The 25,677-nt window shown below is 38.2% G+C and overlaps 1 protein-coding gene across 1 annotated transcript in view; it reads right to left on the bottom strand.

Annotated features, from left to right (window-relative positions):
• The window catches only part of Crb1 (crumbs cell polarity complex component 1), a 133,885-nt gene extending 113,323 nt beyond the window's left edge, over nucleotides 1-20,562 (bottom strand). The window contains exons 1-5 of the mRNA XM_035445827.1: nucleotides 20,486-20,562; nucleotides 18,532-18,584; nucleotides 16,983-17,558; nucleotides 9,104-9,299; nucleotides 5,854-5,993 (exon numbers count right to left, since the gene is read on the bottom strand). Coding sequence (XP_035301718.1) covers nucleotides 5,854-5,993; nucleotides 9,104-9,299; nucleotides 16,983-17,558; nucleotides 18,532-18,584; nucleotides 20,486-20,562 — 1,042 coding nt within the window. The remainder of the gene's footprint in view (nucleotides 1-5,853; nucleotides 5,994-9,103; nucleotides 9,300-16,982; nucleotides 17,559-18,531; nucleotides 18,585-20,485) is intronic.
• Nucleotides 20,563-25,677: the final 5,115 nt, after the last annotated feature.

The following is a 25,677-nucleotide window of genomic DNA, read 5'->3' as shown; positions in this document are numbered from 1 at the left end:
CAGCGTTAGAAACACTAAGGTGTTCCTTAAAGGTCAGAGTGACTAAGTAATCAGTACTAGTATAGTGTGGGATCTCTGTAACAGACCTGACATATTGTTTTGAGGAGGATTGCAAAAGAACTGTGGAGCTCTGGGCTGTTTAGTGTTCAAAGCTTGGTGGGCTGTTCTGTGTCCGCTTGGTTGATAAGAATATTGAGAGAAACACAGACAATGGAGCCTGTCTTGTGAAGTTTCGGAGGGAAGTTTGCAAGTTTCTTAATGACTCTACCAGGGCTGTTTGCTATTTTGAGTTAAGAATCTGTGCTTCCGGTTAGTTGAGGCTGAAGGTTAACAAGATACCAGAATAACTGAAACCACATTCTTGCTTTACTAAGACAATTGATGCTGGTCAGCTGGAACTGAGTAATTGGCGGTGACTAACAAGAGACCAGCATCATGGAGGTGAAATCTTCTTAGAAGTGTTCCCTTAGAGTCAACACATTCAGGTTGTGCTCCAGAGGTGACCACTATTATACTTTATGCCTGCAGTTGAACTTGGTAGCATCAGAGTAACGCAGGTGGTACTGGTTTTGAAGGCAGGAGGGTGACAGAGGGCAGCTTAGGTTTGGCACTATGTGGCAGGAATGGAGCACCCAAAAGAAAGCCCAGGAGAGGCTAATGGTGAGAACACAGCACAGCTGCAGCAGATGCCAGCATTTTGGAGGTGTCAGTACCATGAAATAGTAATCAAGGATAGCAATATGTGTGGAGTGAAGCCAGCCAGAGCCTAGGAGACAGTGCATTTTGCAGTGAGCAAAGCCAGAGAAGTGACCCAAGCCCTGTGCAGAAGCCCAGAAAATCATAAGTGGATCCCAGATACTGGGCATTGAGTTATTTACCCCACTGGAGTTTTGTTTTCAACATGATTGTAACTATGCCCCGATTCTTCTCATTTGTAATAAGAGAGTATTTAACTTATTTTTAATTGTATAGAAATCAATGGCTTAGTGAATTTTGATTTTAAAAGTGACATTGGTTTTGAAAAGGAGTTTTGGCTTTAAAAGAGAATGAACCTTTGAGGTATTTGAATTTGTAAGACTGTGGTACGTTTTAAGTTTGTAAAATGTTTTATATTGTGGTGTTGATGTTTCATGACAGCAATAGAAACCCTAAGGTACTACTTAAAGGTCAGAGTTATCACCCAACACACAGAAGTAGATTATCTTTTACCTTCCTGGATCCAGGTAGGTCATTTTGTGATGGCCAAGGGTTTAAAAATAAATGTCTTCCCACTTTATAAGAAACTAAAATATCGAACACAAAAGAAATTTCCTTATGAAACTTACTTCTTTACACACATGTATACCTATAAAAATATAGCCTTACTGTGTGTGGATAGGGCTTTAGCATAAGGAAATCCTATCACATGTGTCCCTTCATGGCTTGCATTGTTTACTCCTTGTTTAAGTTCCTAAGACACATCTAACTCTTTTGGGACACCATTAGGTGTCCCCAAAATGTGGATATGCCTCAGTATAAGCCTTCATTTACAGGTTTTAACACATTTTAAAATTCGGTGCCCTAGAGTTGAAGCCTGAAAATAGAACTTCTGTGTTATAGATTATACACTTTTATCATTGTAGCCAAAACTTACAGATGCCACAAAGTTTTCTGCACAAATGACATGTCACCCACAAGTGAATCTGACTGCCTATTGGGTATTTTCTCTCACCAAGTATAAGTTCTTCAAAATATGTTGTTTTAGTTAAATTTTCCCTAGTTAACACCTAGTTTAGTATATTTGATCCCCAAAATGTTTTATATCATTTTCCTGCTTTATCTATTAGGAGGATTTTCTTATTTGCTTGTGCTGTGTGAAGTGTTAATCCTAAAATGTAAATTTAGTGGAATACAGATATGATGTTGGTTGCTACTGAAATAGCATCAGCAACTTTGTAAGCTGGTGAGCTAAATGTTATGTCCCTTCAAGGGACATAAGCCTACAACACAAGTGACATCTGGAATGCCAACTTAAGTTCACTGAGAAACTTATTTTTATCCTAAACCCAAAGTTTGAAAATCAAACCATAGTGCCTTTTCCCTTTAAAATAATAACAATGGCTTCTTGTTTTCATACAGGATACAATTCAAGATCCTAAATATGACCCAAGTACTCCCTCAGGATATGGTCTGTTTCCATTCCAGCACCCTTCCTCATTCAGCTCTCTCACTTCCTACCTGAGGATGCTTTCTACACACAGCCTCAATCATGCTCCCTTCCCTTCTGGGAAATTCTCTTCCAAGCCATTGCTTGGCCAATTCTTCCTCCATTTTCAGACTTTACCAGTTTACTTTTCTATCTTGTTCAGAACACAGCACAATAAGATGCCTTGGTTCCCTGTCATGGTCCTCAGTCTTTTTTTTTCCCATTGCTCTTTTGACAACTTTTAAAGACGTGTTTATTTGCATGCATAGTTGACTGCCTCAAAAAATTGTCGGCTCTGCATAAACAGGACTATGTGTATTTTATTCAATAGTCCACTACCCAGCAATTCATTAATAGTTGACCTTCAATCAATGACTGAGTGAGAATAAATAGTACTAATTAATGGTTAAGATGACAACAACTTAAATTATAACCCACTCAGTGCATGACTAGAGAATTAACTATTAATGAGCCAGAAATGAAAATACAATATTATTGGTTTTTTTTTTTGTAACTCTAATAAAAACCTGAATGGATCCAATTTCAAATAAAAGCCACAATATAAATCCTCTTGTACCGCAGTCTAATATATTTATTTCATGTAACCCTTGGGGCCTTTCTCAACAATCTGAAGAAGAAACTCAAGCATTGGTTAAAGGAACTAAGAACCATGTCAAATAGAGACCTCACAATTCTTAGTAGAGAGCTGTGCCCAAAACCCTCGGAATCTCTTCACCGAGAGTGTCTGCTTTTAAAATACTTCCACTTCATGCTTACAGACTTATAAACTGTTACTAAATAACAGTTTTTACAGTTGCCATGTATCAGGATTTGTTTGCTACAGTGGACTTTCTGAGAAAAAAAGCTAGCATGAGCTGTTTGTAATATTCTTTGTGCTCCGAGACCCAAGACTCACACATCAGCCAGGTTAGAAGAGATTTAGAAGTCTAATAAATCCTTCCCTGCTTTTCCGGCTCATGCATTATCTCATTCAATCGGGAGTGTGGGGGAAGGCCTGATTTATGTGTTTGCCAGTCTTGTCCACACCACCAAGGCTCTGGGGGAATTTTAGTTGCTGTTCCCTTTAACCAGATATAAATAGATTCCTCAGTCAAGACCACAGTCAATATTTTTAACAAGTTTCTCTATAAATCTCTGTACAAAGAAACAACATGATACCAAATCAGATCCTCTGGGGTTGTGATTTTTGTTTTTTGTTTTTTTATATATACATATCCAATCACATCTGAGTTTCAGGAAAACTTCTGTGATAAACATTTCAGTTTAAGGATACTTCTTAAAATTGTTTACTTCTGAAATAAGGACTTTAGACAAATGCAGTAGTGATGCTTGCCAGCATGTTCTTTAGCACTGGTTTTACAGTCCTTTCGTGCTTATAAAGTAGCTTGTAGTATTAAATCTTATTATATACAACAGTGAACATAGGGTATAAAAACATACTTACTTTCCTATCTAGTGTAACTCGCCATCCACACTTTGACCTCAGATAGAAACCCAGATTCTTAATATGCTAAATTTCCCCCAAGTCATTTACCTCCTACATGACCCTCTTGGTCACTGTGTTAGTTACTTCTTCACAAATGTGATGAAAATACAGGAACAAAAGAAGAGAGGAAGGAGTCATTTTGGATCCTAGTTTCAGAGGCTCCCGATCCATCCCAGTAGGGGAAGGCATGGGGAAAGTGTCTCAGTCATGGTGGCAAGAACATGTGGTAGTAAGGATTAAAGGTTAGAAATGAACTTTGAAGAATTACTTCTTATGCTCTACTTCTGCCAGCTGGGCCCCACTTCTGAAGTTTCTCCCTGAGTTTCTGCTGTGGGGGAAATTTCATGTTCTAACCATAACAACTACCCATTGTCTCCTCCACATCCTACAACTGTTCTGGCAAGGGACTTGGTTCTGTTTAAAAATCTCTTGCATCTTCAGTTTTATCTCACTTCCTCTAAGTAAGTTCTCTCTTACAGAGAATTCTTTGTAAACGAAAAGATTGGGTAAACTGTCTTAGTTAAGTTTTCCATTGCTGTGAAAAGACACCGTGACCAAGGCAACCCTTAGAAAGGAAAATGTTTAATTGGGGTGGCTCACTTACAGTTCAGAGATTCAGTCTGTTATCATCATGGTAGGACACAATCATGTGCAGGCAGATGTGGTGCTAGAGAGTTAGCTGAGAGCCCTACATCTTGCAGGCAACAGGATATGGTCTGTTTCACTGGGCATGACTTGAGCATATATGAGACCTTAAAGCCTGCCTCCACAGTGACACACTTCCTCCAGTAAGGCTCCCCCTACTCCAGCAAGGCCACATCTCCTAATAGTGCCACTCCCTTTGGGGGCCATTTTCTTTCCCACCACCAGAGTTGCATAGTATGTAACTATGTATACATATGTAGTATGTAGCTTCCCTGAGTCATAATTTGTAAGGTAGACAAGTATCTATGAAATATGGCTGCCGTTCTCCCCATCTCCATCTCACTGACACTAGTCAACACAGGCAAATGATCTTGAACAGTCACCCAAAGTTCCACAACAGGACAGGGCCTTTTCTATGTGTGCCTACCACATTCTTATTTCTTTCCTTTCTCTTCTTCCTTCCCTCCCTCACTCCCTTCCTAAAATAAGTAGTATGCTGCTCCGTGCTAGTCAAGGCATGGAATGACCAACCTCTTAATTTTACTAACTAGTTAGTGTTTATTGAGTTTTCTATGTTGTAAGCTAGGCTAAGATCTTTATATTTATCACTAGAATTTTTAAAAACAGCTCAGGAGGTAGACAGCATTATCTATACCTTTGTTTTATAAGTGAAAAATCAGTCTGAAGAGTGGCTAAGATACTTGTGCAAAGTCTCCTAGTCAGTGAATCCATTCATGACGTATGTCCAGCCTTACATTCTAAATGGTAATGTTCCCTTTAATATAATTTTATTTTAGCATCTTAATGTACCAAAACTTGTATTTTTTGTTTACTGTAACTCTATCAGGATTAAGTATGCCCTTTTGATTCCCAGATCCTTGGAAATGTGTCATTCACATTGAATTTCTTTTTATGAGAATATAGGATGATATAGTTTTATTTTGCTTTTAAATCAGTATACGATAGCATAGTTATGGCCAGAGAGAAAATATTGCCTATTTGTTTGCAAACCAGAGAATTTAAAACATTTTTTGTACATTGAGCAAAAATGTCAGTCAATATCCCCTAAACAATAAATATTGCTTAATTAGATGTTATTATACTGACTGCTTTCCAACTACAGAGTTAATTTTTTTCTTTTTGAGACAGAGTTTGTACAGCTCTGGCTGTCCTGGAACTAGCCATGCTGGCCTCAAACTCACAGAGATCTGCTTGATTAAAGGCATGTGCCTCCACTCCTTTTTTTTTTTTTCATGAAAACCTTGTGGAATTCAACCTTCCACTTTTGTGTTTCTGAACCTAGAGGATTCTACTCATTGGTGCTATGGTCACTTGTCTTATACAGTGTATGGAACAGTATAATATTGTGTGGCCAATGAAGAGTACAACTCAGTAAGTAAACTAAGTAAAGTGTTGGCTTAATGCCTTTGATGCAAGACTTTTTCCTTTAATTTTTATAAGCAGTTTATTTCTAGTCTAAGTAAAAAGAAAAAATGATAAAATATTTGTCACTTACCAGGCCAGCAATGACAAATGTAGCTGTTAACAGTGTCTTCACAGGAAGCATTATTGTGACAAGGTTTTGACCAACAAAGAGGCATCAAGGTCTCACAATGTGTCCCTGTGAATCCACTATCTGTGCAGTCACAGTGGTAGCTAGATAGTAAATGAAAATTTCATGTCAACTCTTGGTCATCGTGAAATCCAGCCTCTTTACTCTGTCTCTATTTGTCCATCATCCTGACCCCAATGGCATAGCCTTCATACTTACCTCAAAAGCAACATGGAGTTATCTCTGTGGACATGAATGGTTATAAGTTTCCATAACAGCAGCTTATCATTCTTGATTTAAAAATGACAGTAAAGATTCATGCAACATTATTTGGAAGGCAGTTTCATCATGCAGAAATTGAAGACTTAGGTCATAAGATCATAGTGGTATATATATATATATATACCACATAGTGGTATATATATATATATATATATACATCATCTCAACCCCAGGGTACTAGGTTACTATTAAATGGTATGGTAAATAAAATTATTAGTATTTTTGAAGTTAGGATGTAATAATTTGCACCAAATAAGGTGCAAATTTATTATAAAAATCAAACATTTTTATTCATTAGAAGCACTCTTAAGTATATTGTGATTATAGTGTTTGTTGCTTTTTGATCACATGAATATTTTAGTTTTTCTATTTCTAAACAGTCATTGGCCAAAACTGCCTCATAGTGACAAAATTCAATCTCATGGGGTGAGTTGTTGAATCTTTACTTAAGAAAGCTCTTAATTTAGGTGATGTCTCCTCAGGGATTTAGTGTTATGAAAATTAAAAATGGCTCTGCAGACTTAGGTGAAATAGAAAGGGTGTTTAGAGGGGATGCTCCAACCAAAGAACACTTATAAACCATCCCCCGTGACTGTGTATACTTATCACCAATGTAGATATTGGACCTTTTAAGGAGCTAGAAATAGCAGATTGCAAGGGATATAAATTTTGTGTCTCAAATAGTTAGGAAAAATCTATTCATGGTTTTTGTTTAATTGAAAATACTAAAAAATAGAGCCAGAAAGATGGCCCAATACATGAAGGCTCTAGCTGTGCAAGCCTGGGGTCCTGAGTGCAATTCCCAAAGCCACATAATGTGGAAGGAGACGATCAACTTCATGGAGTTGTCATTCCCAGATCTCCACGTGTGTCTGGTGACACAAGCAACTACCCTAACACACACACACACACACACACACACACACACACACACACACTCCAATAATAATAATAATAATAATAGTAATAATAATAATAAGGCTGGAGAGATGGTTCAGTGTTTAGAGCATCTTCTGCTCTTCCAAAGGACCTGAGTTTGATTCTCAGCACCTACATGAGGTGGCTCACAACAGCCCACATCTCCAGCTTGCGGGAGTGTGATGCCTCTGACCTCCTTAAACACCTGCACCCATGTGCACATATGCACATTCTCCCAACACACATATACATACACTTAACTAAGAATAAGTAAATACTTAAAAGAAAAAGTATGTCACCTGAACTCTAACCATGAATAAGCTATTAAAAATAATTACTCCATGTGAGACAGTAAAGATACATGTCCTATATTAAAGGACCACATCTAAATTCACAGAAATAGAGATCCCATTTGAAAGTTCCTTTGGTATGAAAGCACCGAATTTCCCACAGAATTATAGGAAAGATGTTCATATTTACTGTTTAAAATTAACTGAAACCACATAGGTTGATCTTCACCAAAATTAAGTACTAGGAGATATAACAGTAAATGAAGGAAGGAGTCATGACACCTTTAAAAGTAGAGAAAAAAGGTACAAGTTTCCATCCTGTGAGCCTTCCCATCAGAACCCAAATCCTTGTGATGTCCACCTTGATGCTTCTTATAGAGAACAGTACACACTGCAGAGAGTTTCCATTCCCTTGGAAGTTTCCACCATTCTAACCTCCCCATCTCTGTGGTGTCCAGTTAGATGTCGCCAGGAGTATAGACTCCCACCACAGGTTCATTATTTGGTTGCAAGAAAAAAGTCAAATCAAGACATAGGGTATGATTTAAAATTGTGTTTCATATTTTTAAAAAGAAAGGTTCAATCTCACTGCTCTATTTAAAATCTTATCATCTTATTAAATAGCTTATGGATATATTTGAAGTACACATGCCTTTCATTACATTCATTTTGAGTTTTAGTCATTTTGAAATTAGATTTGAAGTAAGTTATGACTTTCTTTTTTTTGTGTGCTATTGGGAATTGAACCCATGGCCTTGCATACACTAGGCATGTACTCTACCACTGAGTTAAATCCTCAGCCCCATGTCTGATTTATTAAAAGGAGGAAAATGATTTTATTTCTACTCTTACAAGAAGTTAATGATGTGAACTCATGGGAGCATCTAACATCTCTGTACTTCAGATTCCTTATTACAATTAAGGATATATATATATATATAATATATATATATATATATATATATATTACAATTTGGGAACAGTAATGCTTACCGTGCTTCCCAAAGGGCTGCTATCAAATGAGGGATTTCTAAGTTCAATGCTATTAAACATTGTTCTGAACTTGACATTTCAGTATTCATAGTTTAAGCAAGTCTGAGAATGTTCCTTATAGGGATATATTATTTGATGTGAACTCAGCTATGGCTATACAAATTAATTATATTTATCACACGAAGGTATAATGCAGTGTTTCCCTTTTTGTCCAAAACCAATGAGAGACTCATATTTGGAGGAGAATTGACTTATACTTTCTAATAATTATGCTTTATCAAATAAATTCACCTAATTCCCGAAACACCTGTAAAGCCAAGTTATATCAGTTTAATATCATTGCTCTTGCAGCCACATGTACAGACACATTCTGAAGGATTCATTTCTTCTATTTGATTTATTTGCTTATTTTCATAAATATAAACCTTATGTTGACAATTTTAACAATTGATAGCATTGCTTTTGCATCTTATCTCTAGCAGGTTCATTACATAGAGTTTAGATGTTGGTTCTCTATGATATATGTAGTTCTCAATTATTCTTAGAGTGTCTTGGAAAACCTTCACTCGAGACAGATGTCCCCCCCCCAATTTTTTTTCAGTAAAATTGAATGTTGCAACTTTTTATTACTTGGTGTCATTTGCTACGCAAATGAAGGCTATGAGAACTTGAAATTTACCACAGTTGTACTGGGTCTCTGGAAGCCCATCACTCATCTATAGAACACTTACCTGCCTCCTCTATCCACGCACAGACCTCCATGGAGACATGGCTGACTGGCACATTCATCAAAGTTGAATTCACAGTGATCTCCAAGGAATCCAGGTGCACAGTCACAGAAGTAAGCCCCGAGAGCATCCTGACACGTAGCACCATGTAGACAGGGTTGGGATCCACATTCGTCAATTTCCAACTCACAGTTCACACCTTTGAGAAAAGCCAGCGCAGGAAGCCAGAAAAGTTTTAGCGAAGTGAAAATATTTTAGCTGCTTGGCAATACTTTATTTACTAAAGCACTCGTCAAATGTTATGTTACCCAAAATAATTTTCCTCCTCTCCTCTAATTGCTATTAACTCTGTGTGCTTGTGGGAAGTTGCAGAGAGCAGAGCAGCTGTCGCCTGCGAGGACTGCTGCCTACAACAGCTTGTGGCTTTTTTTTGTCTGTGGAAACAAATAAGTTATTTTTAGAAAAAAATATTGTTAACTCTACTTTTGTTGGAATACTAAAATGTGCTGTTAGGTTTTTTTTTCATTATTTTGAAACAGTTAGTTTGGTTAGGCTGTGTACAGAATAGTGGGTAAAAGCTCAGGCAGGCTGGGTTGTGTCTTAGCAGAGACAATCACTGGCTGTGTGTTCTGGTCGATTTGTATGGAGACTTTAAGAGCACAGAAAAGGACCGTCTGTGCCTGCCCATCCTTGATGAATGTGACTCTAATCTAGGATGACAAATCATGCATTAAAACATTGAGAGACTCCAAAATGGCTCAGAGATAGTACTAAGCTCGACTTTTTTTCTTTACTTGATCAAAAATGCAGTAGCAATGTCCAACAAGGTATGCTATTTATGACTGTCACTGGATTCTATAAATGCCTACATTAAAAAGTTACCAGTATATAAAATTTGACTTGTCTTTTGTTTTACTTTTACTTATTTTTTTGAGAAGAAAAGCACTCTATCAGTAAAAATGGAAAGCTGTCCAGTAGCATTAGGACCACCCTCATTTACTATTCCCATTGTGACCCACAGCATTCATCGTCTGGTGTCCCTAACCATCCTATCTCTTCATCACTTCTTATGTGATCCCTAAAAAGGACAAATCTTATTATGTCAATAGTTGCAGAAAGTTTTTAAATGGGTTCTCCCAACACCTCCAGAATAAAGCAGTTTCTTTATAACTCAGTTTCAGCTTCTAGCAGATGGAAGCCCCACTGCCTGCTGTGTGTGCTTGCAATGATATGATCTGTTCCTACATGGATGTGTCCCTCACTATCGATGCCTTATTCATCACCCCCTACTTCCAAAGAGTTGGGTTGAGTGGAACATGACTCAGGAAATTACACTTAATTGCTTATTTAAGACTCTGATGCTGCCTCACCACTTCCTCAAAATGCCCTGTAATATCAATGCATTTATCATATTTCTTACTTCTCTCACCTACAGAATGGTGAACTCTTCAGTGTCAGCATTTGGTAGTTTCTGTGGCATTTGGCAATAGCTTTTTGAACAAAGGATATGATCAATTAGTTTTCAATGACTATTTGTTGCAACTGTGTGGTAATCCATTTCCCATGACCCAGGACAGAGTTCCTAGGTACTTCAGTAAAGCTGGGTCTATTGTCCCATAGGAACACTCAATTTATGACTTGACAAACGTTTAAAACAAATCATGTTTTTTCAAAGACCGTCTTAAACTTCTGATGCACATATTTGTCCCTTATTATGTACACTTTGACAGTTGGAGATCTGTGTTAACATTCTGTGTCACTAGATAATACCCATCATATGCTATCAGGGTGGAGCAGGTCTCACATGAGATGCTGTCCTCATCACTCACATGACACATGAAGGGTGGCCATGGCAACCCACTCTGAACACCTTGTCCATTATCTGTACAGTCCATGCTTTGGAAATCATTGTGCTCCAGGTTTGCCATGCTAAATTTCAGATTCCACATAATGTGTGTGATCCCAATGTATTCTATGTTTCTTTAGAATAAGAATTATGCTTGCTAGTGATGGGCTCCTTTTGTAGATCTGTTATACAGTTATTAATGCATGTCTGGGACACGAAAGTCTGTGCACAGAGTGCAGGTAGCTCTCAGTTCTGTTGCTGCTATAAACAGTTTGGTTCACCTTCACACACATATGCAACAACAAAGTTTTAACTAAAAATGCAAATAAAGGTTACTTGGACTTCTTCCTTTCTTAGTTACAGGTCCTTCGTCTCCTTCACTTGTCTTATTGTCCTAGTTAAGACTTCAAATACTATGTGGAACAAAAGAGTGGAAGTGGACATCAGAGAGTCCTCAAAAGATGAAATACAAATGGTTAAGAATTTTTTTAATTTAGAAACAATCTTATATTACATATCAATCCAAGTCCCCTCTCCCACCCATCCTCCCATGTCCCCCACTGACACCCCCATTCCACCCCCTCATCCACTCCCCAGGGAGGATGATGCCTTCCATGAGGACTCATCAAAGTTGTCATATCATTTGGGGGGAGGAACTAGGCCCTCCCCATGTATCTAGACTGAGAAAGCATCCCTCCATGGGGATGCTTTCCCAAAGCTTATCCCAAAGTCCATTTGTACACTAGGGATAAATACTGGTTCCACTATCAGAGATCCCATAGACTGCCCAAGCCTCCTAAGAAAAAATTCTCAGAAATATTTAACATCTTTATCCATCAGGGAAATTCAAATTAAAACTAATTTGAGATTTCACCTAAACACAGTCAGGATGGCTGATCACCAAATGATAACAAATGCTAGAGTGAGTGAGTATCAGGAAAGGGGAGTAGTTATTCATGGATGGCGAGTGTGCAAAACTGTACAGCCAAAATGATAGATATAGGTCTACTTTATGATCCAGCTATACCATTCTTGGGCATATACTCAATGAACTCCCCATTATAGTAGAGAAATATCCTCTCATCCATGTTCATTGCTATTATGCTCATAATAACCAGGAAATGAAAACAGCTTAGATTCCCACCAACTAATGAATGGATAACGAAGAATGTAGCATATTTACATAGTAGGATATCATCTAGCTATTAAGAAAGATGGAATCATAAAATTCACATGTAAATGGATAGAAATGGAAATAATTATTCTGAATTAGGTAACAGAGACCGGGAACAATAAACATTGAATGTTTCCTTTCATTTATTGATATTACATTTGGGTACTCAGATTAGCATAGCTAATTTGCACAGGGAGGTCAAGAAATTAGTAAGCAGTAGTGACGGTAAGACCCTGTGGCTGAAGACACCACATACTTGAGTCATAGACTATGGAGAAATCAAGATGGAACTGACCTGACAGCTTCATTTCTAATGCATAGCTTCCATAGCAATTGAATGTGCCATGCTTGCTGTAAGAGAAGAGTCAGCAACAGTGATACCCAACTGAGATCTCTACAAGCTACCATAACAAGTGGCTTGGTTAGACATATCCACGGGCACAGCAGTGTTATGGATGCCATGGGAGTAGCCAATTGCTTTAGTGTGATTGTCTTAGTTACTTTTCTTGTTTCTGTGACAAATTACCCTGACAAAAGCAATTTATGCTTCTTTTAGTTCAGGGGTCCAATCCATCATGGTGGCAGAAGCTTGAGGTGATTGGCACATTATATATGCAGTCAGGAAGCAAAGAATGCTAACGGATTGAGTTTAGCTAGCCTTGTCTTTTTTTTTATGGCGTCCAGAGCCCAAACCCAGAAAATGGTATCACCCAGTTTTATAGTGGATCGCCCCACCTCAATTCCCTTAATCAATATATTCCCTCACAAGCATGGTCAGAGGATAATCTAATCAAAATATTTTAAAAATATAATACTTTGTATTTTTATGAAATAAAATATATCTTATGCTTAAATATAAGTTTAATGTTTACCTTATATGTAAATATTAAAATTATGTGATTCTTATTTTAAAATAATTCATATGCTAAAGATCTATTTTTAATTTACTCATTAGTCCATCCTTTCATTATTTATTTTTGTGCATATGTAGGTGGCTTTTATATGTATGGACACATATGTATAAGTATATAGAGACCAGAAGTCAACACACAGTGTCTTCCTAGACGCCTCTCCATATGGTTTTTTTGAGACAAGATCTCTCACTGAACCTAAAACTCACTAATTGGTTGGCTTGGCTAGCTGATAAATTATAGGGAAGTTGGATTATAGACAAGGACTATGAATTGCACAGACTTTTACCTGGGTGCCATGATGCAGACTTAGGTCTTCATGCTTGCTCTGGAAGGCACTTTACCAGTTGAGCCTTAGCCCTTCAAATATTTATTTTATAATGAAGGAATGCAATATTTTCCTATAGATTTCTTTCACTGGAAAATTCAATTCTATTTTTATTATTCAAATGTTTTATTATCTAATTGGCCTTTCCCTGACCTGCTACAATGCAGTTTTCTAATATTGTGAGCATCTTAATGGAAAAGGTATACACTATTAATCTGGGCAATTTTAAAGAGGACCTCGATTACATAAGGATTCATTACAGAAACTTGATCTAAAACCAGACAAATGCTCCAAACCAAAGTCCTTTTCGAAAAAGAAAGCTTAAGTACTTACTTTGAGCTTCAACTGTAGCTGTTGCTTATGCAAACAGACTCTCACCTAAAACTTCAGTTTGGCTCTGGCTCAGCTCATTTTTGCAGCCAATGAATCACAGCTCATGAAGTGCAATAGAGGGCACAAAGGATTCACGCAGTGTGAACCCTCTCCACATGCTGTGGCTCCCCCCCCCCAATCCTACCTCTCTGTCTTTTAAAATTTATTTCCTTTTCTTGCTTTGCTGCTCACAAGCACACAGGCTCTTTCCCACTCTGGAAACCCAGTTCTTTATGATCACTCTAAATCTACATGAGGTACACAGCAGTTGGGTCACTGTAACGGTTTCCAAGATTCATTAGCAGATCGAGGTAGAGTCAAGGAACTCAAGAGCATCCATGCGGATTGTTCACACTCTTCTTTTTTCCTTATCAACTTTGACTTTCCCCTTGCTTCTGCCTGTCTTCTCTGGGATTTCTAGTAACTGGTCTAAACTGCTACAAACATCAGTATCGATGGGATAACTATGAAGTAAACCAACAACAAAGGTCTCTAAATTAAGTTTTATGAACTCAATTTCTGGCTACCATCCCTAGATATTATTAGAATTATCAATTAAATTTGACCCTATGAAGGTAAGGTCTGAACATTTCTGTTCCACATCTCTGGGTAATTGGTATTCAGGGATGAGAGCCAAGATAGGGCTACCAGAACACAGTCTACGATACTTCTGCAGGTGACTGATGAACCATCAAACCCTTGACTGTGTCCTTGGAACTGAGCAAATGAAGCTGACTATGCATAGTCTTGATTCTTATGGCCTTATGTGTATTTCATATAAATTCTATGTTATAATTACATTTTAAATGTGTCTCATAAGAGGCTGTTACAAAATTTTGCCTGGTTGCTTAGAAAACAAGTGAAAAATATAGCCTTATGGGAATAAAGAACATTGGTTGTTTTTGAGCCCAGAGCAGATATCAGGTAACAAACAGTACAAATGAATTAATTGAAGTGCATTGGTTGGTAAAATTGCAATCATTTTCATATTTTGAATATACCCTCGACATTCTTTATGTCTAAATTTAGGCTAAAGAAAATATTTCAAATTAGTGTTCAGTCCTAAATAGGACATTTATGCCATCCCTAAATGTTCAGGGAACATTTAGAAGAGGGTTCAGAAAGAAAATAATTGCTGGAAGATAAGGAGAAGGGATGCAAAATGCCACTTTCTGAGTAAGACACAGCCATTAGAATTGCAGACTTGCATCAGTTGGCAAAGCACCTACTGGGTCAGCAGCCAGGCAGTGACTCAGGTGGCCTTGTGTCTCACTGCTAAACTATTTGCTCCCAGTAGAATCAGGAAGAATGTGAGGCATTGTTTTCATTTGTGTACCCATTAGCGACCCCACCAGGTGCCAGTGAATAACTGCATTCCAATGTGCCCTGAGATGGCCCTGTTTATATTAAATTGGTCACAAACACAAACAAAACAGAAAGTCATGTATCCAGGCAGGGACCTGGGATGAAGAAGGGGAAAATGATAGGGATGAATTAGAGATAAGAATGGGTTGTGGGAGAGGATAATTATAGACATGTATGAAATTGTTGTGTTCCTTTTTGAAAATGCAGAAAAGAATCATTGAGTTTGTAAGCAATCATTGTGATGCTCCATTATTCTATCTTTTTAAGAGATGGAGTAAGAACTAGCTTGCTTCCATTTATCTGCTAGAGCACACACAAGCACTAGAACCTACCAATTTGTACCCTGCCTTCCTAATAGGCTGCATGAAGTATTGGGCTTTAGACTATCCGAGGGTAGGCCTGAGGCAGGGATGAAGAAACAGAAGGGACAGAAAACCAGAACTTTCTATCCTGAAAGTGGCTCCATGAAGCCCATGGACTGAATCCAAAGGTATTTGTCATTCTTGTTGTTTTAAAGGTTTACCTTATTTTTAATTGAAATACTTGTAGATCTTTATGAATGTAATATAATGTTTAAATATGCATATGCATTGTGGACTGACCAAATCAAGCTAATCAGCACAAGCACTTACTCTTTTTCTTTCTGTGATGAAAACACTTGAAATTTTTCTTGCAGTTAGTTGAAATATTATCAAGTATATTTTTTATGTAATAGAACCCTAAAACTTATTTTCCTTACCAGCTGTCACCTTGTACTCATTTACCAACATCCTCTCTTTCCTTATCCATGCTCCACCTTCTACCAGTCTATGGCAGCCACCACTCAATACCCTAATCTTTATGTCAGCTATTTTGGATTCTACATATGAGATTGGCTCTTCATGCCTGGTTTACTTCACTTAATCCAATGTCTTCTACGTGCATCCAAAATGCTGCAAATGCAGAATACATGTGACCAAGAAGACACACGATTTTCAACATTTCTGATCACCAGAGGAATACAAACTGTGATATTATCTTACAATTGTATTATTGGCAGTGTTCAAAACGATGAACAACAGTAAGTGCTGGGAAAGTTTTTTTGTTTTTTTTTTTTGTTTTGGAAACAGAACTCTGTTTTGTTGATATGTTATAAATTTTGGAAAACAATATGGACGATCCTCAAAAAAACTGAAAATTAGTTTACCATGTGATTTAGTGACCCCACTACTGAATATATAGCTTTAAAAAAGGTATTTTAAAGAAATGCTTGCCTTCATCCCTTTACTGAAGCACTATTCACAACAGCCAAGATATAGTAGCAACCTAAGTATCCATCAATTGATAGATATGTTTTATTTAAATATGGCATCTATATACAAAGGAATACTATAGTGAGAAATTACCAATACGGAGTCAGGTAGAAATATAAGGGTATTTAATAGGGAAAAGCCTTACTTACAGAGCGACCTAGCCAGCCAGCGTGGCAGCAGTCTGTACAGCAAGAAGCAAAGTGAAACCGAAAGCGAAAACGCAGTCACCCTACATCCCCTGACCAAGCCCTCGAAAGCTTGCGAGGGCGTGGTCAGGCACACCTGTAGCCAGCCCCTAAGTAGGCGTGGCTACAGCTTCCCCTACAGAATACTACTACTAAACATTTGTGAAGTCTGAATCTAAGCTTACAGTTATGTAGAGCTCCTACTGAAATGGCAATAGTGATGCTACACACCTGCTCACAAATTCAGTGAATTCACTAGGTTTTCAGTATTCAGCATGCTTTCTATCTAGCTATTAGTACCTTCTAGAATTTGGCCATTTTCATAAGTGATTAGACATATACGTGTATTGAATAGGAAAGAAAGAGAAAGCCAATCATGTATTCAGGGTGTGGTTGTAATGGCACTTACCAGAATACTCTTGAGGGCAGACACAAATGTATCTCCCTATCTCATTGAGGCACACAGCCTCATTCATGCAAGGATCAGAAGCACATTCATCCACTTCTAAGTCACAATGCCTGCCCTGGTATCCAGGCACACAGAAGCAGGAGTAGCCATTGATTCCATCCTGGCACACAGCCCCATTGTGGCAAGGGCTGGACGCACATTCATTGTGATCTGTCTCACAGAACCTTCCAGCATATCCAGCAGGGCAGATACAGACAGGGTGCTCAGGGTCTTTATGGCAAGTGCCTCCATGTTGGCAGGAGTTCTCTCCACAGGAATTGATGGCAGTTTCACAGGTAAGTCCACTGTACCCCAGGGGACATTGGCACAGGAAGCTCCTTTCTCCTGGAGTAGTCACACAAGTGCCATTTCCTTGGCAGGGACTGGACAAGCAGGGGTCTTTCACATCTTCACAGCCTTTGCCCAAAATATTGTCTATATTTGAACAACAATTGTCTTGTGGAAAACCCTTGCACACAGAATTGTTTTGACAAGAATTTGAGAGGCACCTGGTATTGTTTATATTGCAAAACGAGTCTAAAAGGAAATGCAAAATATCAAGATTAAATTTACAAATGGTTGAAGGAAAAATTAAAGAACACTCTTTCAAACACAGTTATTATTGAAACACACCATTGGATATGTTCTAATGTTGAATTGTAATTCTTCATTTGTCCAGAAGTTTTTTTATACTTGTTGATAAGAAATTAAGGGGATAGGGAGATGCCCCAGTCAGCAAAATGCTTGCCTTGCAAGCATGAAGACCCAAGTTCAATCCCCAGAACCCATATTTAAAACTCAAGCACTTAGAATTCCAGCAATGGGGAGGTGGATCCTTGGGACTCACTGAGCAGTCAGCCTAGTCTAATCAATGAGTAGCAGGCCAATGAGAACCCTTGTCTCAAAAAAGCGTGGATGGCACCTAAGTCATAACATCTGAGGTTGTCTTTGACCTGTACATGTGTGCCCATAAGCACACTGGCTCATATGCACATATGTAAGTACACAATGCAAACACACACATGCACATTCATGCACACACATGCACACACTCAGGCACACATGAACAGAAAGCAAAAATGACTTCACCTCATTTCTTCTGCATCTTCCTTTCCTTGGGTCTAAGTGCAGTTGGATAATGAGAGTCAAATGCTTTTAATCCCTTGAGCTACTCAGAATTCTAATGCCTACCTTCTTTGTGGAAGATTTTAGGAAATACTAGATCACTTACAAAGTCATCTACAAATCAGTGCCTTAACTGAAACATACATTTAGATGAATCCCATTTCTTGATTTATGACTAGCTGTTTAATCAACATCATCATTTTGTGGTCCAAAAAGCCAAGCATAGAAAAGTGAAAAATAAATAAAATCACTGTTTATCTAATGGGGGTATGTTGTACTAAATATTCCAGGTCTTCACACACAGCATTTCTCAGTCTTCCAGGAGCACAGCATAGCTACACACACTTTACAGACTAAAACAGATAATGTCACACTGCAAATATACTGAAGCCCGGGATGCAGACTTCATCTTCCAGAAACCTTCTCTGTTCTAGGAATCTATTTTTGAAACACAATTGGAATAATGAAGAAGAGCAGTAAGTCTGTGACTCTCTCTAAGTTGATTGGATGCATTTCCAGTTTGATGTCTGCAGCATTGCATGCTGGAGGATATAGAACATTTTGGAGCTCCCGAGAGAGCTCTGTGTGATGTTGCCTTTAACACTTGGTAAAAGGAGGCAGATCTCAGTTTGCAACAAGCCTGAGGTATGTAGTGAGACACTGTCATGCTTGTGTGTGCATACATGTGTGCAGGAACATGCACACACACACACACACACACACACACACACACACACACACACATTCACACAGTAGAGGAAGTCATTTATAAACAAGAATTATATGCCCAGCTACACTACAGATTTAATAGAAATAGAGGGAAAAAAAAGAAGATTCCAAATTTCCTCTTTTACTTGATTTTCAGGAAGATTCTGAGAGACCATGAATGAAAATGACGATGAAACCAAAAAAGAAGACATTCATTCTAGGAAATCTTGTCAGAAACCTAGCAGGACAAAAACAAGCAGATTTTTACTAAAAAAAGAAATCCCAGCACCCCAGATGTGCCATCAGTGTCAACATTAAGCAGAGCAGAAAGTGGAGCCTCATGAGGGATGTGTCAGAGAAGAAAAATGCAAATAAACAGACCAAGTGTAAAACTCAAAGCAACTTTTACTGCTATTAATTTTGGGAGAATGCTAAAAACTGTACAAGAAAGGAGATGAAATCAGTGTAGGTGGGGAAGGAAAATCAATACACAGATTGAGGAGAAAATAAAATCGCAACTTATGAGAATAACACTTTGCTGTAAAATAATATAAAACTGTAACTGATTTAAGGAACAATAGAGTATAGTGGTGTGTGTGTGTGTGTGTGTGTGTGTGTGTGTGTGTGTGTGTGTGAGAGAGAGAGAGAGAGAGAGAGAGAGAGAGAGAGAGAGAGACAGAGACAGAGACAGAGACAGACAGAGACAGACAGAGACAGACAGAGACAGACAGAGACAGAGAGAGAGACACCTGATGAAGAATTAAGTCAATTTTGCCACAGAAGGGTACAGTAATATTTTGTTTTGTTTTATATTGCTTTGCTTTCCTTTGTTTTGAAACAGGGGCTCTCTACATAGTCCTGGCCATTCAGCAACTCGTTAGTGTAGACTGGCTGGCCTCATAGTGATCCACCTGTTTCTACCTTTGGTGTGCAGGGCTTAAAGGTGTACACAACCACGCCCAGTTAGGATGCCAGTACTTTGCGTATGTAAAGATGAAAGAAACATCCAGGAAATATAAATGAAGACAAAAAGAAATTCTTAGATGTGGTTCAAGAACTTTGTCCTGGAGTGTACACCCCTGGCATGAGAAGCAGGTTTGTGCTTCATCACAGATCTGGGGATTCTGAAGGGATTACTGAAATACATGTGATAAAATATTTGCAAAGCAGAGCAGATGGATTTAAATACAGTCCACACCCTGTCCCTCATTGTTCTGTTTCTCTGTACATTGAAATGCGCTTTTAGTGAGGCTACAGTGGCACATTTTGCTCTCCTTGTGCCTGGTGCCATTAACACTGTCTACCATGTAGGTTTGTGGATGTGTCCTGAGATGCTAACAGGCTTTCTTACAGATGAAGTTCAGCATACATGTACTGACTAATGAGAAAATTATCTGTCAGAAAGAAAAGTCTGGTTTTTCTAATTTATAAAATATTTTCAATTTACTATATTTTATTTGGCACGATCTCACCTAGGCAGCCTTCAGACTTGAACTCTTGGGGATAATAGACATGTGTCACTCTGTCTGGCTAACCTAACTCTTTCTTGAGATGAACAAATTGATTAAATTGTTAAATAAGCAGCTAAGGAAACAAAACTAAAACAAAAATTTATAATGGGTGTCTATGACCTAAGGATCATGGCCACTCCAACTTTTCCACGAATCTTGGTGAAAAAAGTCACCTGTGCAAGCCAGGCACACTGCATTCTCTCGGTGAAAATGAAAACAATTTTAATAATTATTACGCTTTAGAGTCCGACTCATTAATAAGATTTAAATTTATCACTGGGATTTAGTTACCTGGAAAACGGGCATAGGGAATTTGCCTTTCATAATAGCTTTCTAACTGAGAGTAGGAAAATTCACTGCGCGGTTAATGCTCAGAACAAGACAGAGGCTATAGCATCCTTTCCTTGCAGTGAAGTTCGCCATCTACTGACGCTCTTAAGAAATTCTTCATCAGAGAGCTTTAAATTTCCTTTTCTTCCTTCCTTTCTTTTCTTGTCCCTCTAAGAACAGCAGAATTCCTTCAAGGAAAATGTCTTGAGTGATCCGGGTGAACACATCAGCAGTAGGCCTGGTCCAATTGAGGCACTGCGGACGCGGCCCTTGCTTCCGGTCCAACAGGACTTGCCCCCTCTTCCTTGGAGATGCCCTTCAGGAGTCCCGAGGACTGAGAACAATGGCAGAAGGGGGGAAAAGCATTTCTCATAATTTTTACAAGTAACCATTTTTGCATTTCCCATTGCCATTTTAAAATGAAATAATTACATTTGTTGAAAAGTAGGAATTAATTTCACCAGTTGTAAAGATATTAAAGACTCGTACTTCTTTGCATGTGTATGTCAGTGTATTATTCTGTAATTAAATTTATATGGAAAGTAGGCACCTTGGCAATTTAGCTAGTTGTGAAGTGCATCGTATTTATTCTCCTGGTGGAATGGGAAGGAATCTTTCCAGGAGGGAACCGTTTAATTTTTCAGAGGTTGCTGTCGACAGCATTTATTCTTTAAGCTGTCCTGGTCTTCTATCTACTTACCAAAGAAGAAGATAACTGAATGCTTTTTGAACATTCGATTATCTGAAAAATCAAGGTATTGTTTAATATCACCACTTCATTAACTTTTCTATTAACCAATAAAGAAGGTGAAGCCAAGGGGACAGTGGGACAGCACCAAGTCTGTCTCTGCTTGCGAAGCTTCTGTCTCCTCCTCTTCGAAACCTGAGCAGGACAATTTGTCTGTTTTTTTATGGAGATTAAGTCATTAGATCTTAATCCTGGGCAAGCATACTAAGCCCAAGATAAATGCTATATATGAGGTTGTGAAATGACCTAACTAACCATACAGAGAAAAAGATGTGTTGTATTGTCCTCAGCACCTATTTATCCCAATATACACTCTACAGTTATTTCCTGAGTATGGATTTTGCAAGCCATGCTTCTTTAATGATGTCTTTATACCAAACATGCACTTGTATATGGTCACCAACTATAATCACTACATACAAGCCATGTGTGAAGAAGTAATGATTAATACTCATTAAAAACATTTTCACATAAGTATTCCATTGTTATCCCTTTCTCAGTCTTTTCTTAGAATTTAAGACTCTCTAATCATGTCTGCCATTCATTTTTATTGATACTGAACTTAAGCATCAAATTCATTCTCTGCCATCAGAAAGATGGGAAGGGGGAAATGGCTGGAACTATTATGTGTCATATTTGGGTCAAAAATAGCAATTTTAATATGCCCATATTTAGTCAAACTAAACTCCCCACTACTACTGTCCCAATAGTATATGCACACTTATTTGGGTTCACATTGCTCAGAGGCACAAGTTTTTCCTGGATTTATTAATTCATTTTTGGTTTTTTCAGACTAGTGGGACATAGTCAAGGACTTAGAGAACTCATTTCTAAGGGGTGTGCTAGCTTTGGTGTGGAGTAACTTTTGAAAATATGACAAGGCGGTGCTTTCTGTTTTAATTTTATTTCACATTTAACCACACCAAATGTGGAAATAAATACAGGATTTATGCTTCCCAATAGCACTCAATCGATGGTTTCTGGTGTTTTTATAGAGAAGATTAAATATTTACTAATGAGATGCTGTTAAAATGAACTAAGAGATGTGTGTTGGCAGAGTCAAGCCCAAATCAACAGGTCTAAGAATTTTTATTTATGAAAATGAGGGCATTTGCTGAATTCTCCTTAGCCTGGCTTTCTGCAGAGCATGAAATTCTATTCTAAGCCTGGGCTGGGTAGGGCTTGGTATAGGAGAGAAACATATCTTTATTCAGGACATAGTCAAAATGGCTTGCACATGGTAGGTAGTGAACAGAAAACTGTTGAATAATGAATGAGGGAGCAAAAATAGCTGAATTCTCATTTAAGCCTTGTATGAAATTCTTACTTTGACCTCTTTTGGTAAAATCAAGCAGAACAAATCATCAGTTAAATCACTCCCTTTGATCCACAGTATGACATAATCCACATGGAACAGCTAAACTAAGACAATCCCTTCTCCCGTATTTCTGCTGCACAGCCAAAGCTAGGCATTCACTGTCATATATGCAGTAATTTCTGTGCATATGGTATCAGATACCCAATCAAGGCCAATATAATGCAATGAGAAGAGGACAAACATATGGCTGGCTAGCTAGATTTAAATTTTGGTTTGACTAACTTCCATCTCTGTGACTCTAGGAAAACAATCATCACTAAGACTCAGTTTCTTCACTTTTAATAGGGATAACTCACAGTTATGTGCATGGCAGGTGAGCACACAGGTTTTGGATCCTACGTTTACATTTTGGCTCTGCTACTTACTGATCTCTATGGGTTTTGTCATGAAAATACAAATTTACCTTGGGTTTCATTTTCATAAAAATGGTACTATCCCATAGAATCATTGTAATGATTAAAATAATTATCAAATACCTAACAGTGCTTGGCACAAATGGGCATTATCAGAGGTACTTTTGCTGTTCTTATCATCAGGAACAGAATTAATGATATACATAAAGTTCCTTGAAAAAATGGTTTTTAATCAATACCATTTGCTTTCCATGGTTGGTCCCAAGCCCAAACACCTTAGGAGCCCTCTGTTAACTAGGGAAGTTCAACTTACATAGTTGGTGCTTGATAAAGCCCTCTTCAGTGAATAAATTCAAGAAAGCTGACGTTACAATATTGAAAGGAACATATTGTGTCTTTAGAATTCTATGAATTACAGGCTTATTGCCATCAATACCCAGTGAAAATCAAATGTCAGACTCTATCTAGCTAGAGGCTTACACCTCCATACTTACTACAGTTAACTCTCAGGCAAACCCTGATGTGTAGCTCCCTTGCTCCAGCTGAGGAGACTGTGGCCACAGTTCACTGATGCCACTTGTACCTCCATGTCTGTATTCTATTGTTACTTCTTTACAGGGTCTATGGCTTTTTGTGAAACTTTCCTATGAATATAGTTTGAATATCTTGAGTAAGATAAGCATTTTGCTAGATGTTTTTATATATGCTTTCTGACTGTTAACACCACCATAGATGGGATTAAGTCCCTTTCAATCCAAAGATGTAAAGATCCCCTATGCAACAAAAGCATCTAAGCTCACCACTATATAGCCTGCACACCTTAGAATAGGGTTGGATTGGGTCTTGGCCATTACAGTTTGGACAGTGCCTCACATGCTTCTTGCCCCTGGCTGTAATCATGCACACCACAGAGGAGGTGTCTTCCTTCTTCTATCAGCCTCAGAAAATGACTTAGTAATGTGAACGGTGTCGATGGCCTTTTAGTAAATGTCAGTCACTGAACATTTTAATGGGGTTTCATCATGTTTCTTTGCCATTTAGGATCAATCAGCCTTAGGCTCTGGAATTATTATAACCAGTGTATACTTTAATAATAATTGAATTTTACTCAATAGAATAGACTTGCACTTTATTATAGCCATTGCTTTTAGTAAACCAAAATGGAGATTCTCCCTGATTAACTAAAATACCCTAAATAAAACAGAACAAACATTCCTCAGTGTATAAAACTGTTTTAAGAAGTGATCCGCAGATACAGCTACCAATCATCCTCTTTTGCAAAGCAATAGTCAGAAAAGCTTAGCGACACTGGCTTGGCTCTAGAAGGAGATGTGCAGTTTTTTAATTTACTGTTACAGTCTTATCTATGTGCTAAGTAAATGTACTGTATATAATTAAGACTGAAGAAAACACTAGGCATAATTGGTACAACACACTGAAATCAGCCTTTTGAAGTCTAAGAAGTCCTTTTAATGCTAAAATAGGATAGACAATCAACAGAAACTTAAAAATTATACATATATAGAAGGAATTTTAACAGAGTGATGCTACAGTAGGGACGATGCCTTTTCCAGACACCATAGGCTATCAAATCAAAATCCCAGTGCCAGGAACAGGTTGCCTTGCTTTAGGTTGTTGCCAGTGGGCACCCATAGACTGCCGACACTACAAGTTATTGCGTTCCTCTTGGTTACCCTCCTGGACTTGATAGTAAGACCTGATTGCTGAAGACAGTGAACATTTAAGACATAGAACATGGAGAAATCAAGCTAGTATCAACCTGGAAGTTTCATCTCCACTGACTAGCATTCATAATGCCAGAGGGTTCTATTTACACTACAAGGAGTCGGGAGTGTTCAACAATAAAACTCACCTAAAGGCACTGTGAGCTACGATAGTAATTGTCCTGGCAAGATATGCCCACTGCTGCAGTAGTGGCACAGATGCCACAGGAGTAAAGTGTTTTTTTATTGTATTATTTATTGTATTAAAGCCACCCACAACATGGAACTCATGTCTAGTGCTCTAATTGAGCTATGCTATAGACCTCAGAGGAGAGTCTAAAACTATTATTCTGTCAAATGACTATAGTATTAAACAGGCCTCAAGCTATTATCTTTATTTCTACAGACTAGTGCATCTCTCAACCCTCATCAGAAAAGCTTCTTTTTGTAGGGGATGGAGATGCATAGTGAGACTCACAGCTGGTTGTTGTGCAAAGAATAAGACACTGTGGAGTGGTCAGTTGTAAATCAGGCATCTATATCATGCCTCCCCACGACACACACAGGACTCAGGGATCATGGGAGTAGGAAGACTTAAAGACAAGAAGCAGTGGACATCAACAACAAAACAATATTTGCTGGGCATGACAGGACCATGGCACACATGAACTCACAGCAACTGTAACTGCATAAGCAAGACTAGAACATGATCAAGCCAGCCAAAATCTCAGCATGGAGTCAAGAAGTCTAGCTGAAAAGCTATAGCTAACTGATGGCTT

The sequence above is a fragment of the Cricetulus griseus genome, chromosome 5, assembly GCF_003668045.3.
Source record: "Cricetulus griseus strain 17A/GY chromosome 5, alternate assembly CriGri-PICRH-1.0, whole genome shotgun sequence".
In the NCBI taxonomy this organism is placed as follows: domain Eukaryota; kingdom Metazoa; phylum Chordata; class Mammalia; order Rodentia; family Cricetidae; genus Cricetulus; species Cricetulus griseus.
The sequence above is the reverse complement of the archived record's forward strand: the minus strand, read 5'-3'. Positions and strand labels throughout refer to the sequence as shown.